An 18,996-nucleotide genomic window follows, 5' to 3' on the forward strand; every position below is an offset into this window, starting at 1 on the left:
TAAACCTAGAAGAGTGGATATTAACACACACACACACACACACAGATGCTTTACACGGAGCTACAATGGCCAGTGATCAAGCCTATATGTTACTGCTGCTCCTTCACACCTCTGTCTGTCAGGGCAGCAGATGGACGGCAGCATTGATGCTTTCAGCAGCAGAATAAAAGTCAGGACGACTGAAAACGTGAGGCAAATGTAACTTCATCCTCATGAATCATCCTCAGAAAATTCATCTGAAAACTTCACGTATCATGAACACGGCCACCTGCTCGCATACTACACTATAAGTTTGATAAATACCTCCTCATTTTAGCCTGTAAGTATTTATGACAAATATAAACATGGATGTTTCTCTGCTTTTAAAATAAAATAAGAAAAACTGATGAATCAGCTTTTTCTCCTCAGTAAGGAATGTGTTAGCTTTGCTCTCAATGTGCAGGAATTAAACATTCAGCACAAAAAATAAATATAAATAGAGGTTTAAATGTCTTCCAGCTATTGTAGGTATTATTTCTAGTCTGTGTGCATTGATAGTATAGTTCAGGAGTGTCAAACTCAGTCACAGCAGGGGCCGAGTTCTGAATCTGGGTCCAACCTGAGGGCCGAGCAGGGTCCACATTTAACCATAAACTGTCAACCGCATTTTTTTTACCAGCAATAAATTATGGGAAAAAAAACCTTGGCACTGATGACGAATGATTTGAGCTTGGAAAAGGTCAAAATTATCAGTTTAAAGGCTCAAAATCTGAGATAAATTTTCTACGTATTGGCTCAGAAGGTCAAAACATGGCATTTAAAGATAAAAAAAGTGTTTCTAAAAGGAAAATATATGAGATGGAAAGTTGAAATCATGATTCTTAACAGTCTAAATATGAGAGAAATTCTAAAATGTAAAAGCATGAGAAAAAAAACATTTAAATTTTGAGTTTTAAAGGTCAAAGTATTACCTAAAAATTAAAAGTGGGGATCTCACAGGTCAGATTATGAAGTAAAAGTCAAAGAAATGAGCTAAAAGTGAGAAAAGTGAGAAAAAAGAAGTGGCAAAAATAGGGAAAAAAGGAAACATTTAATGGCAAAAGGTAGCTTAAATGGGATAAAAGCGGCAAAAAATGGTACAAAGGGGCAAAAATGTTGACCTTTTTAGGGTTTTTGGGGGGCTTAATATTTAAAATTAAGACATAAAAGAGCCAAATGTGGCTCCAGAGCCACAGGTTGAGTATCACTGCTTTAAGGTGATCAGCTGACTATGATGTTTTGAGGGCTGTGAACTTATCGGTGTTTACAGAGAACTAAAATATGAAGCAGAGTAGATGATTTAGCCTCAGTCCTGCAAACTCAAATTAAAATCTGAATCTCAGGTTTGAGCACTTAAAATAATTGATGTTAAACTAGCAGTGAATACTTCAATAGTTCATGTAGAACAAGTACTGCACACTAAAAATAAACACCTGTTTTAACTCTCTAAAGCCAAGAGTAGTTTACTTGTTATTATTTTTGAGTTTCCATCATTTTTCTAAGTAAGCTCAACTCATTTTGTTTTACAGTGTAGCCTCCCTCTACTGAGCCCCAGTCGCCCTAAAATACACAAAATCAAAGTTAAACACTTTTTTTTTAAATGCTGATTTCTAGGACAAACTCGGCCCGTTTCGATATTTGGCTGTAAAAATAGAAACTGAAGGTTACGCAGAAGTAAGAGAAGGAAGAGAACGGCCACATGAGCATCAGTGTAGAAAGTCCGATCAGTGAAACTCACACTCTCTTTTCCTTTCTTTAATGCTTCAGCATCTCAGTGGAGCACAGCAGGACGTTTAGAAAACACTCTAAAAATACAGACTTGTTCATGCGTTAAACCAAATTAGTCTAAACGGAGGCATGTGAGCCAGGAGACATTTGCTCTCTTTGTTGGAGCCGTTTAAAGAATATCCGATAGAATCTGTGCTTCTGGCTGCCACAGTGCTGCAGAGGAAATAACAAACACTTCTAACATGTAGTCTGACACGTTTATTTACCCTCAACACGTCTGAGCGGGAGCAGTCAGAGATGTTACTGCAGGAGCTCGTCTACAGATGACCAACTAACAGCGCTGAGGAGGACTGCCTTAGAGGAGGACAGTCCTATAATGACTGCACTCATACAGGGAAGACTGCAGCACTCCAGGGAGATGTGGGATGTAAGGAAGGCAGACTTTAACTCATTAAACTACGCCTGTCTGTGAATCCTAACCCCCGGAGTCTAACTCTACAGAAACATCAGACACGTTAGCACGGTGTGACCTGGCATGGAGACTGACTGAAGAAAACTACCAACCTTTAAAGCTCTGTGCACATTTACAGTCCTCTAAACTCCTGGGTCAGCCACTAAGACTGACTCTACTATGAAACTGTTAAAAAGAATGGAGGATCTCCTGACCAGACAACACCAACACTCCATCCCTGTCCTCTATCCTCTCCTAAATCCTGACATTTTCTCCAAGATTAAGGAAAAGGGGATAGGAAAGGACTTAGGGAGGGATTATTGGACTTTTCAGATGAATTATAAAATCACCATACATAAAACATAACCCTGTTTTAAGATAGGCATGCTTTGGTTCAGAAACACTAAACGTAAGCCAAATCTGGTCAGTTCCTAAAAACTACCCAAGGTTCCCTGGAGTAGTAGTCTGTCCTGTGTTTAAGGTTTGAGTAGAAATACCCAGAAAAGCTGATTATGATCTGAAGTATTCCAGGAGAGTGAAGGGGAGAGATGAAAGAAACGTACCTTCAACTGTCACACCAAAACTACAGCAGACCAAAACCTTCTAGTGTCCACAGCAGACCAACGCCAGACTGAATCTAAGCTACAGGTACATCTACCTGTGCACACCTGTGCTCAGCATGGACAGCAGTGATACTCAACGTGTGGCTCTTTTATGTCTTTATTCTCCCAGAAAACCTGAAAAAGGTCAACTTCAACCTCAGAAATTATCCATTGTAGTTTCATGAATCAGTTTGTTTCCCTCTCTTCAACGGTTGGCTTAAATCATCAACCTTTATTTTGTTGTTTGTATATTTCCATTGCCCTTATTTGCAATTCCCCCCCTTTTTTGCCACTTTCAATCTATTTTACAGTTTTCTAAGTTCATGTTTTCTACTTCTTTACATCAGTTTTTTCTTTCTTGTCCCGCTTTTTCTTCTATTTGCAATTTTTTTCTACTTTTTTGCCATTTTTTGTCCCTTCTCATCCATTCCAGCTGCCTTTTTACATTGACTGCCACTTATTTCCCATGTTTGCCACTTTTATCCATTTAAGTCTCTTTTCACTTATTTTTTGCCACAGTTTTACAGTTTTTTGACCATTTTTGCCACCTGTAGATTATTTTTTTAATTAATTTTTGCAGCTTTTTTCCCCATTTTTGCTGACTTTCACCCATTTTTTGACACTTCTTTGCCAGTTTTTTACCATGTTGCCACTTTTGTCCATTTTTGTCTCTTTTCACTCATTTTTGCCACATTTTTACAATTTTTGACCAATTTAACCACCTGTAACTCGTTTTTTTGTTATCAGTTTTTGCCTGACCTAGCTTGCTTTTCCCCCCTTTTTGCCAGTGTTTTTGCCCCTTCTTGCACATTTGAACTGCCTTTTGCCATTGAATGCCACTTTTGCCCATTTTAATAATTTTTGCCACATTTTCTGTATTTTGACCATTTTTGTCACGTGTAACTTTTTTTAAATTAATTTTTGCCACTTTTTCTCCCCATTTTGCCAACTTTCATTCAACCCATTTTTTTGCCACTTACTGACCACTTCACCACTTTAACTGTTTTATCACCACTTGAACCCATTATTTTCACCTCTTACATCGTGGCTCTTGCAAAGGTATTTTTAAAAATGTGGCTCTTGGTTGAGCAGGGTTGAGTAACACTGATGTACAGTTAAGCTAGTCCAGAAGACTGTGCTACAGGAACAGGGCGAGTACCAGATGAGACCCCAGTGGGGAAAAAGCACCAGAGGGGACTAGGCTAGAGGTCAGAGGTTACCTCCTTCTGATTGAGCTCCAGCCAGGCAGTATAGAGCGGGAGCCGCAGAGCCCCACTGGAGTCCACAAGACTCCCCCCTTCCTGAGAGAGAAACACCATGAGAGAGAGACACGGCATTAGACCTGCAGCCCCGAGCCCGGCCACATCACTCACTGTGTGTCTGACCTCCTGACATTTAAGGCTTTTCATTGGCTAGCTTAAAAATCCACTGTCATTCATTAGCACTTTATCATTCTGAAACCTGGATGCTGTTCTTTTATAGTGTTTTGTTGCATGTACATTGATGTATCTGCTTATGTAAGTAAAACTGAATTCCTTCATTCATCATTCACAAACAACCCTAAAACAACCCAACCACCCCAGACAGCAGGCCTCTCTGCAGGATCGTCTCTATATCATTACTAACAGTGAGAACAGCAGGTCATGTTTACAGCAGGAAAGCCTCCCACATGCCAGCACAGTCACAGGGCAGGAAAGAAACATGGATTAAAATGTGCTTTTATAATAACGAGTTCATAAAAAAGAAATGTACTGTGGAGTAAAACCGTAGAAAATAAATGATGCTTTCCAAATACAAGTGTGGTGACAACATAGATGATCTGTTCTTCTCGGGCAAACCTGTGCCAAAAAGAACAAAGAAATACACGGCCTCTTCCTTTAAAAACATATCCTGAAGAGGAGCGTTAGCTCTGCTGCCTCACCTCCAAAAACAACAACTTAACCTTCTAGAAGAGCAAAGAGGGGGTCCTAAATACCCGCCTACAGACACCTCTACAGCTACAGTACGTCTGTGTCTGCTTCATCACCTCTACAGCTACAGTACGTCTGTGTCTGCTTCATCACCTCTACAGCTACAGTACGTCTGTGTCTGTTCTCATCACCTCTACAGCTACAGTACGTCTGTGTCTGCTTCATCACCTCCACAGCTACAGTACGTCTGTGTCTGCTTCATCACCTCTACAGCTACAGTACGTCTGTGTCTGTTCATCACCTCTACAGCTACAGTACGTCTGTGTCTGTTCTCATCACCTCTACAGCTACAGTACGTCTGTGTCTGCTTCATCACCTCTACAGCTACAGTACGTCTGTGTCTGTTCTCATCACCTCTACAGCTACAGTACATCTGTGTCTGTTCTCATCACCTCTACAGCTACAGTACGTCTGTGTCTGCTTCATCACCTCTACAGCTACAGTACGTCTGTGTCTGTTCTCATCACCTCTACAGCTACAGTACGTCTGTGTCTGCTTCATCACCTCTACAGCTACAGTACGTCTGTGTCTGCTTCATCACCTCTACAGCTACAGTACGTCTGTGTCTGCTTCATCACCTCTACAGCTACAGTACGTCTGTGTCTGCTTCATCACCTCTACAGCTACAGTACGTCTGTGTCTGCTTCATCACCTCTACAGCTACAGTATGTCTGTGTCTGTTCTCATCACCTCTACAGCTACAGTACGTCTGTGTCTGCTTCATCACCTCTACAGCTACAGTACGTCTGTGTCTGTTCTCATCACCTCTACAGCTACAGTACGTCTGTGTCTGCTTCATCACCTCTACAGCTACAGTACGTCTGTGTCTGCTTCATCACCTCTACAGCTACAGTACGTCTGTGTCTGCTTCATCACCTCTACAGCTACAGTACGTCTGTGTCTGTTCTCATCACCTCTACAGCTACAGTACGTCTGTGTCTGCTTCATCACCTCTACAGCTACAGTACGTCTGTGTCTGTTCATCACCTCTACAGCTACAGTACGTCTGTGTCTGCTTCATCACCTCTACAGCTACAGTACGTCTGTGTCTGCTTCATCACCTCTACAGCTACAGTACGTCTGTGTCTGTTCATCACCTCTACAGCTACAGTACGTCTGTGTCTGTTCTCATCACCACTACACCTACAGTACTTCTGTGTCTGCTTCATCACCTCTTCAGATAAAGTTAGTCTGTGTCTGTTCTCATCACCTCTACAGCTACAGTACATCTGTGTCTGTTCTCATCACCTCTACAGCTACAGTACGTCTGTGTCTGCTTCATCACCTCTACAGCTACAGTACGTCTGTGTCTGTTCTCATCACCTCTACAGCTACAGTACGTCTGTGTCTGCTTCATCACCTCTACAGCTACAGTACGTCTGTGTCTGCTTCATCACCTCTACAGCTACAGTACGTCTGTGTCTGCTTCATCACCTCTACAGCTACAGTACGTCTGTGTCTGCTTCATCACCTCTACAGCTACAGTACGTCTGTGTCTGTTCTCATCACCTCTACAGCTACAGTACGTCTGTGTCTGCTTCATCACCTCTACAGCTACAGTATGTCTGTGTCTGTTCATCACCTCTACAGCTACAGTACGTCTGTGTCTGCTCCATCACCTCTACAGCTACAGTACGTCTGTGTCTGTTCTCATCACCTCTACAGCTACAGTACGTCTGTGTCTGCTTCATCACCTCTACAGCTACAGTACGTCTGTGTCTGCTTCATCACCTCTACAGCTACAGTACGTCTGTGTCTGTTCTCATCACCTCTACAGCTACAGTACGTCTGTGTCTGCTTCATCACCTCTACAGCTACAGTACGTCTGTGTCTGTTCATCACCTCTACAGCTACAGTACGTCTGTGTCTGCTTCATCACCTCTACAGCTACAGTACGTCTGTGTCTGCTTCATCACCTCTACAGCTACAGTACGTCTGTGTCTGTTCTCATCACCTCTACAGCTACAGTACATCTGTGTCTGTTTTTATCATCTAACCAGGCTTCAGCCATTCAGCCACCCAGAAAACCACTGTGGTTTTGACTATTAGCAATAAAAACAGGACTGAAGAGCATGGAGGAAAACCTCCAAACCACCACAGACTCTGTTTGAGGAGCTATAATCCAACTTTAGAGAAGTGGAAACCAATAAAACCTAAAGCATTAGCCAAGGGAAGAAGAGCGCTGTTATCTGACAGTACAGATGATTGTTAAAGCGACTGTCCAAGTGAAGACTGGGGAGAGAAAACGCTCTGTTTGCAGAGAAAAAGCTCTGCCGTCACACTGAACAGCTGACTGGTTGGACATTTGCACGTAGCTCTACAACACTCTATAACTTGAACTTCTAGGAGGCTTGGGAGCCGAGCACCACTAGCTATGGGTGTTGTTTTTGTTTTTGTTTTTGTTTTTTGGGGGGGGGCTCCAAGGAAACTGGTAGGGAAACACTGCTGTAAAACATTGACATAGGTCTCAGGTGTGTTTGACTGAATGACATTCTGTGTTTTAACAGTCCTGGATTCCAACTACACACACATCCCATATCAATAATGCTCTCTAAACTCTGCTGTAGAGCCATTTACACCAAAGCCCTCCTATATAAACAACACTAGAGTGGGGGGGGGGCAGTAGAGCGACTGTGGTATTCAGTGATGAGGAGAGCCAGCTGAGCTTGTCTGGGAATGCTGTCTGCACTGATATAAATGTCATCGTCCATATTCACTGATGTAATGTTAACACATCTAACATGGAGCAGCAGTATAAACACACTGACAACACACTGACATGTTCTGTCCTTAAATAAACCTTTCATGGTGTTTCCCTTCACCCTTACGTCTGTTTACAGGGAGCAGATGAAACATTAGGGCCCAGAGAAACAGCTGACAGAAAACTGGTCCTCCTATTCTGTGTTTTAAAATATCAGAGCAGCCAATGCTGTCTCACTTTAACCCATCACCAGCGGAGCCCCCCCCAATGCAAACATGCACTCACACAACTTTCCAACTGACCCAGATCTAACAATGGCAAGTCCACGTCTGTTGTCATGCCAACCCTCCCCCAGCCTCCTCACCTCTGTTTTTAAGAAGAGGCCCCCCCCGCAGCAGCAGGGGCACCCCGTTAAACCCTGCAGGACTTCAACCGCCCCATCCTCTGACCCAGTAAAGCAGGATGCATGAGTGTGCTGCAGTAACGGTTAAAAACACGCCGAAGCTCAGGTGAGGAGAAGCGGCCCGGCCCTATCACCTGTCTACAGTGACTGACGTCTGTTAGTGACCTGGTCTTTGTTAATAAAGGTAAATCATCTACATGAGTGAGTGCTTGAGTCCATATTATGACCTGAATCTGGATGACATCACAGCTCTGATGGTCTCTGCAGTCTCCTCAGGTTCTGACTACAGAGATGTGTGTGCTCTTTCACGCACACACACGCCTGCCTTCACTCACAGCCACACATTCACATCAACACACCTCCTGTATTGTGAGAACATCACTGCTTTCTACTATATACATTTCCTTTAATCCCTCCAGCAACTGACACGGGATTAAATTACCATCAGTCAATCCGACTCTATCATTCAGCACATGAAGAAAAGCTGATACTCTGTCAGGGCTACCGCTGGCCCCAGGCTAATGCCATGGAATGTGTCACCTGCTTTGCAAATGCTGGTCTGTATTAAGGCTGATGTTTGTGCAAAGCACACACACCCCACGTTACACTGCTGCAACACTGAAACACACTGAAAACGCTGTTATAGCTGTATCTACCTGTGTCTGCATGTTCACCAGGAGAACAAGAAGCAGCAGAAATCTCACTGAGCACTGTTATTCAGCCCTGCTCAACCAAAGAGCCACATTTTTAAAAAATACCTTTGCAAGAGCCACAGTCTAAGAGGTGAGGATGGGTTAAAGTGGCGATGTAAGAGTTAAAGTGGTGAAATGCTCAAAAAGTGGCAAAAAATGGCTGAAATATGGTAAAAACTAGGAGAAAAAGTGACAAAAATTGATTAAAAATTAAGTTACAGGTGGCAAAAATGGTCAAAATGTAGTCAAATGTGGCAAAAATGAGTAACTAAAATGGGCAAAAATATTATTCTGCACTCTATAAATTTAGGGTCATCATGGATCTACAGCAGCCCTCCTGGCACAGATCAGCTGTTGCAGCCTGACCTCTGAATGTTAGGGAGAGCTGGGAAATTAATCCAAAATTCGATCAAATCACAATCTGAGCCGCTGCAATTTTAAAATCACAGAAGTTGCAATGTTTGAAACCTGAAATTTAAATAGAAAGTTTAAAAATATAAGTTTAAAACTTTCCTTCTGCAGCAGAGATGATATGCATTACATGCAATCATTCAAGACCCATTTTTTAGAATAGCCTACAAAAATCCTACTTTCTTCATTTTTGTACATTTTTTCTGATTAATTATGAGGATGACATAAAAATGTTTCATTCCCTACAACAGGGGTTCTCAACCTCAGCCCGCGACCCCAAAATAAAGGTGCCAGAGACCGGGGACCCCCACTGGACCTGAAGGTGGATGAACACAGACATGTATAATCTAGAACAGTCATGTGGAGACAAGGCCGCTCATAAGAGGGGAGCTTCCTGGGGCCCATGTTGAAATTAAGCTGTGATATCTACATTTATATCTAAATTTACAGTTAAACTCAACGACAGTAATAAATATCCTAAATATCTTTCCTTATTCATTTGTGCCAGAATTAAAGTGGGTTAAAAATGGCCGAAATTGGTGGAAAAAGTGGTGAAATGGCATTTTAAAAGTAGCAGAGATTAGTTAGAAGAAGAATGGCAATAGTGGGTGAAAGCGAAAAAAAATAGGTGGCAAATTTGGTGAAACTGGATCAAAAAGTGAAAAAAAGTGGTTGGATGTGGCTAAAATGGGTTAACTGAGGCAGAGAAATAGGCAAAAATTGGCAGAAATGGGTTAAACTGGCAACAACGGGCATCACAAAACAGTGAAATGTGGTTAAAATGGGTGTCAAGAGTGGTTAGAAGGTGCTAATAGCTCTAATGATGGTCAACAGAAGTAACAATAGGCAAAAAAGGCATAAAAAATGTAAACAATGTTAAAATGTGCTAAAATTGCTGTGAAAAACTAGTTAAAATCAGGCAAAACTGGTGTAACGTGGCTAAAGTGGGTAAAAAGTGTCCAAATTGAGCAAAACCTGATGAGAAGTTGCCAATGACAGGATGCTACTGATAAAACTTTATTTGACATTTAATTAATTTCATGCATCTGTTTTCATTCAAATGGCTAAAATACACACTTAAAAGATATTCTCCACTTTTTGAGGCATCTGGCGACCCCCTCTTAGTATCTCACGGCCCCCCAAGGGGGTCCAGAGCCCAACATTGAGAACCACTGCTCTACAATACAACAATTCATATCCAATGTGCAAAATGAGTCAAAATCATCACACTTATATATTTTTCTAAATTGTTCAGCCCTAGTTTAAACTAATACTGTGTTGGTTATAATAAAGAATGACTTACTGCCTGTGTTTGTTGGAAAATACATAAAATGAGGAACTGATGGAATGATCACATATCAAATCACAATACTGGGGGAAAATTACAATTAGATTATTTTCCTGAATGGTTCAGCCCTGATGTTAAGGGACACATTTCAAATGATAAATCATATTATTCACAAAATAAACATCTAAATAATACTGATGTAAGATCAGGCACCTGCAAAGTTACACACACATTAAAACAGCAGAATTAAATAAACTAGTTTAGTATAATGAAGCCATTTTTACGTACGAGCTGAAAAAGAAGCTCCATTTCAGCCGTTTTCAGAGCGTGAGGCGAGCCTCCCCTGGGGGGCGCCACAGAACTTCAGGGGAGGCGTGGGACCATAAACCAGAAAAAAGGGGATTTGCTTTGCTAACTTAGACTAGACTTGTAGTTACTTTAAGGACTATCCTTAGAATCAAATATTAAGTCAGTTATTTCCTGCATTTATCCTGATGATGCTCAAGTCACAGTGTTTAATTTGCAAAGATGTACCAACTAATGACAGCATGAGGCTGTGCAAACCTCAGGGTCGTCTTAAGACTGAGCAAAAAGTCTGGTGACCAAACTCGGGGAGTTCTAACAGGAAGTGAAAAGAATTTCAGTCACTGATCAAAAGCAGGTACCAGGAAAGGCTGAAGGTGGAGGATGGTAATCCTGCATCAGCTGCACAGATGAAAACCAATAGTTCCCACTAAATCAGAGGGAAAGGCAGATGTTTTAGGACATCTCCAGACTAAATGTTAAAAATATATTAATGTTAAAAATGTTTAAAGATTAGACATTAATGTTGAGAATGTGGTTGTTTCATTTTTTCTTAAATCTTTATCTTTATGTGGGTGGGGGTCCACTGAATGAATAATCTATTCTTAGGGGAGGCTCACTCATCCACACTTTGAAAACCCATGCTCTGTTTATAACCTGTGTGTCAAACCTTTGCTCACAGTCTCCTGCACTGCCTCTTTTATTTTTTCAGTCAGGAAAAACACACTCACCACCCTAAATCACAGAGATGCAGATTCATACAGGACTAGTGTCACCTGTGGACCTCTGTGTGCTGAAATATGCTCAGTTAAAACTGGAGTTGTTATTCTGTAAAGTATTGAAATGGTTGATTGGTACTGGATTAAAAACACAGATGTCCTGCACGTTTATCACAAATGACCAGAGGTTCCTAGGTTATACTAGTCCTGTGAGATAAGGACACAAGTGAGCTTTGAATGACCAGGATACGACTATTTCTTCTCCTAAAGTGATGGATATTATAAAAAAGCTAACAGGAGATCTCATGAGTCAGGTGAGCGGTTCAGCTCTTACCATGTTGTAGTAATGGAGCTGGACAGAATGCCACTGGCCATCACTGACCCCGCCTGGTATGAAGGGGGACACCGAGGTCTTCGTTTCTCCTGGATCACAATGGAAAGAAGGGAAAAGGTGGGGTTAGGAAAAGTAAATAGAGGAAGACTCAGCATGAAGAAGAAGAAACGGACAATCAGGCTGGAGGAAGGAAAGACTGAAGGAAGATACCAGAGCTGTGAAAGACAGAGTGTTTGAAAATAACTGGCATTAGCAAATGTAGAGCAGAGATGAGTGAGACTCAAACAGTGAGTTAAATAAAGTGTAAAATAACATAATTAGATGGTTTAACACACGTTTTCATGGTATCAGGTCAACACCCTGACATGTTGTCTTACATTCTGAGTTTACTGTAACAGTGCTTCAGTGTCAATGTTGAAAAGTCAGTAATCCAGCAGAAGAAGTCATGAAGATAGCAAACTGACCCAGAACATTTTAGGTACTTAATACTGGCTTCAAGCTCCACTAAACTCACTCGAACAAACTTTACTGAGCATGCTCAGACTCATCCACACTGATAAACACCTCCACCAGTCATTAGTTAACTTCTGGAGAGACAGTATTAGGTCACAGTGTGAGAAAGCCTGTGGAGCACAATGGCACCAGATTGATTCTGTTTGTCAAGGATGGGAGTGGCCTTGGCAGGATACCCCCGCTCTGAAAATCACACTGACAACTTCTCTGTGTGCCGCTGTGTTCAAGTGCATGTGACCATTAATGAGTAAGGAGCTAGCTCTCTGGCTGCCAGCATTAGCAGCAGAAATGTGTGATCCCATTACTTTTCCACTTTATTAACCAGATGAAAACAGAAAATCACTGAAGGAGACAAATCAAAATGTCCTACCACCCCCAGTAATGAGTCACTACACTAGTATTCACTCGATGAGTCAACATTTAGTCATATTTCAGTTTGAAGTGCCGCACAAGGACTTGGCATTGCTCCGAAATCGGCTTCACCTAATTTAACCACAGCCAACAGGGTTCTCTCTTTAAAAGGAGCATGGGAAAGTAGACTGAAGTCTGCAGGAACCCGTCTGTGCTCTGAATCAGCCACACATTTATTCACAGTACGATGATCACACTTAAGTTTTCCTGAAATATCTCATGTTTTCATTCCTTGTCCTATTTGAGGCTTTTTCAGCAGCAGAGATCCTTTTTCTTTCCCATACTGCTGAAACCTGTGGCCTGCTTAATAATGTGGAACGTCCTTCTTCAGTAGTTTTCCTTTAATTGGGCTCACCTGGCAAACTAATGATCACAGGTGTCTGAGATTGAGTTCAGTGATCCACAGAGCCCTGAGACACAAAACCATCCATGAGTTTAACTAAAAAAAAAAAGAATGTTTGTGACACCAAAATCAGATTTGAATAATAATTTGTAACATAGTGTATTTACATACACATGTGCATGCAAATATGTACATGTGTATGTAAATAAGCACATGTGTATCTATATATGCACATGTGCATGCAAATATGTACATGTGTATGTAAATAAGCACATGTGTATCTATATATGTACATGTGTATCTATATATGTACATGTGCATATAAATATGTACATGTGTATGTCAAATAAGCACATGTGTATCTATATATGTATATGTGTATCTATATATGTACATGTGCATATAAATATGTACATGTGTATGTAAATATGTACATGTGTATCTATATATGTACATGTGTATCTATATATGTACATGTGTATGTAAATATGTACATGTGTATCTATATATGTACATGTGTATCTATATATGTACATGTGTATGTAAATATGTACATATGTATCTATATATGTACATGTGCATATAAATATGTACATGTGTATCTATATATGTACATGTGCATATAAATATGTACATGTGTATCTATATATGTACATGTGCATCTATATAAGTACATATGTATCTACATATGTACATGTGTATCTATATAAGTACATATGTATATAAATAAGCACATGTGTATCTATATATGTATATGTGTATCTATATATGTACATGTGCATATAAATATGTACATGTGTATGTTAATATGTACATGTGTATCTATATAAGTACATGTGTATCTATATATGTACATGTGTATGTAAATATGTACATGTGTATCTATATATGTACATGTGCATATAAATATGTACATGTGTATCTATATATGCACATGTGCATATAAATATGTACATGTGTATCTATATATGTACATGTGCATATAAATATGTACATGTGTATATAAATAAGCACATGTGTATCTATATATGTATATGTGTATCTATATATGTACATGTGCATATAAATATGTACATGTGTATATAAATAAGCACATGTGTATCTATATATGTATATGTGTATCTATATATGTACATGTGCATATAAATATGTACATGTGTATGTAAATATGTACATGTGTATCTATATATGTACATGTGCATATAAATATGTATGTGTATCTATATATGTACATGTGCATATAAATATGTACATGTGTATCTATATATGTACATGTGCATATAAATATGTACATGTGTATCTATATATGTACATGTGTATCTATATATGTACATGTGTATGTAAATATGTACATGTGTATCTATATATGTACATGTGCATATAAATATGTATGTGTATCTATATATGTACATGTGCATATAAATATGTACATGTGTATCTATATATGTACATGTGCACATAAATATGTACATGTGTATCTATATATTTACATGTGTATCTATATATGTAAATGTGCATATAAATATGTACATGTGTATCTATATATGTACATGTGCATATAAATATGTAAATGTGTATCTATATATGTACATGTGTATCTATATATGTACATGTGCATGCAAATATGTACATGTATATCTATATATGTACACGTGCATGCAAAAAATGTACATGTGCATATAAATATATGTATGTGCAAATCAATATGTACATGTTCATATTAATATGTACATCTGCATAGTAATATATACACGTACGTGTAAATAAGTACATCTGCATAGTAATATATAATATATAAATATTTCTACAGACATGCAGCTGCTCAGCCATGGAAGCTCCTGCTGTAATTTTAGAGTTTACATTAATGTCAGTGGGAGCCTTGCTGATTCTTCCTCACCTTGGCAGTTGTTGTACCAACTCTGTGATTTTACATGCTCCTCTACTTCTTGGCTGAGTTGCTGTTGTTCCTAAACTCTCCACTTTCTAATAATATCCCCTACAGCTGACTGTAGAATATGCAGTAGGGATGAAACCAACTGTCTCATCACAGTACCACAGACACTGAGCTCTTCAGAACGACCCATTTAGCATCACTAATGTTTGAGAATGGAGACTGCATGGTTAGGTGATGATTTTATACACCTGTAGGTCTGACTGACTCACCTGAACTCAATAATTTACAGGTATGAGCAAATACTTTTGTCTGTATAGTGTAGGTGGGTAGGTATGTAGGCATAGGTGGTTAGGTAAGGTTGAAGGCTAAAGGGAATTGTGTTGAACATTCACAGCACAGCTGAGAGCAAAAATCACAGAGGGTTCTCCACACATCCACATATAATGAAGCCTCACCTCCTGAGAAGGTGAGCTGAATCTGCTCATCTATGATTTCCACAGCGATGAAGTCGTGTTTTTCATTGAATCTGCCGTTGTACAGAAGCAGAGCATTCCTCTCTCTCGTAGCAAACCTAAAGAGACAGATGTAGTTATAGATCACACAGCAGGACCTGAGAGTTCATACAGAATTCTTACAGTTAAAAAAACTTCACAATTATTTAGTTATGCAGGAAAAAAAAATATGACATTGTTTTATACAGAATATTTCATTCTTAGCCCTGAATGAAGGCCTTACAGATGACTTTGACTGAAGAACTCTGGAGCACTTGAGGAAAAGTCACTTGGAAAAGAAAGACAGGATACGGACAGTTGGACCGCAGAGAGGATGCACGAGTGTATGCACGTTTGTATGAGGGGAAAAAAGGCACAATTAATGAGCCATGACCCACTCATGAGCGCGCTCTCAGAGGCTACAGAGCTAACGTGTGCAGCTGATTGTGTGTGCGTTATTAGTTTAAGGTGAGGGCAGTGGAGTCAGCCGACAGATGCCAGGGAGGTCAGCAGGGCAGGAAGCCAGGACGGCTGCAGCCAAACACTGATAAAAGAAAGTCATCACAGCCTTTCCTGTTTTCACTGCTCTGCGAGCGTTCTCACCGTCATGGTGTCTGGAATCATATCATCACCTCTGCATGGTAACAGACCACAAACCTTATGTTTTCACTCTAAATATTTTTCATGTTTGAAACCTGAAAATGCAGGTTTGTTTTTGAGCAGTTTCACACGTGCATCTCTAATGCGATCCAGACTGAGTTTAAGATGATCCAGACTGAGTCTAAGCTGATCCAGACTGAGTTTAAGATGATCCAGACTGAGTCTAAGCTGATCCAGACTGAGTTTAAGATGATCCAGACTGAGTCTAAGCTGATCCAGACTGAGTTTAAGCTGATCCAGACTGAGTTTAAGCTGATCCAGACTGAGTCTAAGCTGACCTAGCCTGAGTTTAAGTTGATCCAGACTGAGTTTAGGCTGACCTAGCCTGAGTTTAAGCTGATCCAGACTGAGTCTAAACTGATCCAGACTGAGTTTAAGCTGATCCAGACTGAGTCTAAGCTGATCCAGACTGAGTTTAAGCTGATCCAGACTGAGTTTAAGCTGATCCAGACTGAGTTTAAGCTGATCCAGACTGAGTTTAAGCTGATCCAGACTGAGTCTAAGCTGATCCAGACTGAGTTTAAGCTGATCCAGACTGAGTCTAAGCTGATCCAGACTGAGTTTAAGCTGATCCAGACTGAGTTTAAGCTGATCCAGACTGAGTTTAAGCTGATCCAGACTGAGTCTAAGCTGATCCAGACTGAGTTTAAGCTGATCCAGACTGAGTTTATGTGTCTTACTTCTACTGCTGTACTGTCTGAATGCAGGTCTGTGTGCAGGGGAGAAGACATAACAGAGATGTGTACAAAGAGTGAATCTAACTGTTCAGTCTTCTCTTCACAGGTGTATTTAATAGATGTTTATAGCTGTTCATCATCTCTACCCTGTGTAAAGTAAATGAGTATTTAAGCTACGCTGTTATGGGGCTGCTATCTGTTTTAAGACTTTTCCCTGTTCTACATGGAAAATAAACAGTTTCAGATCTTGACCTACTACCACAGAACTATTAGCTTGTACTAATAAAATATGACATACGTAGCATTTATAACAGCTATTTAAAAAGACTAAAGCCAGTCTAAACCATTACAAAGTCTGCTGACAGCTGATAGAGTTTGTTTTGCTTATTTTAAAAATCTGTGAGCTCCAGTAACAGTCTGAAAAACAGACAGATGCCACGTAGAGGAGCCTGTTTTTGTTGGCGACTGTCAATATTGACTAAAAAGTGGCTCTGCTTGTACGTCGATCTACTAACATAACTAAGCTAGGTGGTCACAGTCGTTCTCATCCCTCTCCTCAGTGCGTAAACACGTTTGTGGTGAGCAGCGTAGACGTTAGCAGAGAAAAAGGGAGAAAGCAGAGGAGGCACTCACATGAAGGACACGGTGAAGTGGAATCTCTGCCGCAGGCCTCGAAAGGTGATAAAGGAGCGTCCAGGGAAACTGCGTGTGGTCATCTCACAGTAGGGTTTCTCAAACTCTCCTTCTGGACACTCACACATAAACCCACCGGCGAGGCGATTCACACACTTCCCGCCGTTCTTACACACACCTGGGACACACCGTCCTGATGATGCATTCAGCTCACAGTGTTCACCTGTGAGGGAAAAACGAGGGATGGTAAATTTATCGCTGCTCTACTTTAAAAGGACTAATGTCTTATTAATGCGGATGGAGCTGATGCTGACTCAGCTTTATTTCAGCTGGATGATAAATCTCCTGTCATCACATTATTGCATCAGTTAAATACCATCATTATGTTTCCTCTGTGAGGCATGCTGCCCACAGATGACTGAGAGCGTGTCAGCTGTTTGGAATCTTGTTTAAACAAGATAGTCATTCAAGAACACGGCATCACAGCGATAAGAGCATGTGAATTATCTTCATGTCTTTTATAAAAATAAACAAATACAGAGATGTTTCATACTGGTGTGCTGCTGTGACTAAATAAATCTGCTTAAACCAACCACTCCGTCTGTCTTTTGTGTGGATCTTTGGTTGTTCTGATGTTCTGTGTCAGTCTGGTCTTGTTCTGAGCTGCTGTGGTGGATTTTTCTACAGAGGAATAAAAGCTCTTCTGCTCTAGTCCGCGGAGACATCCAGGTATAAAGGACTACGTTTTTAAACCGTGGAGTATCAGATAACAGAATCAGCGTCCTCTTCTGAACCTCTATTCAGGTGTTTGCTAAGCCTGCCCCCACCTTGTTCTTGTTGTAAATTTCCTTTCTGGCTAATTTGCATTTTTAACGCTCTGATTTAAAGGCCAAGGAAGGAATTTTACACTTTACACTTTTCTGTTGCTCCTATCCACCAGGAAGAGGCATTCCACAAACGAGCTCAAATAATAAAAAAACATAAATCACACAAATATTTATATTTATGTCCATGTTATTCTACCAGCTGACTGTGACTCCTCTTAGCGTTGATGCAGCCCTGCTGCTGTTACAGGTACTGTCTCTCAGACTCACCTGTCCGTGGAGCTCTAGCTACACTTCCTCCTCTCAGACATACCGTCAGCTCAGTCCATAAAGAAGAGTGATAGAGAGGGGGCCTCCAAAAATACAAACGTTTGATTCTGGCCCAAAGTGTGCCAGGATAACTCAGAGTAAACCTGCTGATAGCCGATGAAGACCTTGGCTGATCTACTGACGCAACACTCAGACCCAAGGATCACATGGGTACGCTTGTTTTGCTTCTTAGAGTCTACCAGACACAGAAAGGGTGAGCTTTCTTGAATACACCACCCCTGTCAGATGTAAGAAAACAAAACCAAACACACAGTGGAGATAAGTTTGAGTTAGTGTGCTCCTTGCAGCACACACCGTGAGTTTGATTTATTCCTGTTTTCCTCACACTAAAGGGCGAGTTTCTGTTCCTGTGTATCTGTTAGCCATTACTGCAGACCTTTGTTAGGATTTTAAGATTCTCCTCTTTCTAACAGCCTATAACCTGAGAAAGTTTACTCAATATTTGGTGTTTTTAATGAGTGTGTTAATGGGTTAAAATCCAAATAACCAGAGTACAGCCGGTGCTGGAGAGAAAGAGTTTAGTTGATGTTTTCACAGAGCCACTAGTGGTCCCAAGAGGCAAAAAAAGGGGGAAAAAGGGTGAAAAAAAGCAGAAATGGT

At 40.5% G+C, this 18,996-nt stretch overlaps 1 protein-coding gene across 1 annotated transcript in view; it reads right to left on the minus strand.

The window, feature by feature from the left end:
* Positions 1-18,996, minus strand: part of celsr1a (cadherin EGF LAG seven-pass G-type receptor 1a) — a 118,330-nt gene that overhangs the window by 41,831 nt on the left and 57,503 nt on the right. Inside the window, exons 4-7 of the mRNA XM_041780661.1 lie at positions 17,243-17,465; positions 15,237-15,352; positions 11,621-11,709; positions 4,020-4,100 (exon numbers count right to left, since the gene is read on the minus strand). Coding sequence (XP_041636595.1) covers positions 4,020-4,100; positions 11,621-11,709; positions 15,237-15,352; positions 17,243-17,465 — 509 coding nt within the window. The remainder of the gene's footprint in view (positions 1-4,019; positions 4,101-11,620; positions 11,710-15,236; positions 15,353-17,242; positions 17,466-18,996) is intronic.

This window comes from Cheilinus undulatus, linkage group 23, assembly GCF_018320785.1.
Source record: "Cheilinus undulatus linkage group 23, ASM1832078v1, whole genome shotgun sequence".
Lineage (NCBI taxonomy): Eukaryota > Metazoa > Chordata > Actinopteri > Labriformes > Labridae > Cheilinus > Cheilinus undulatus.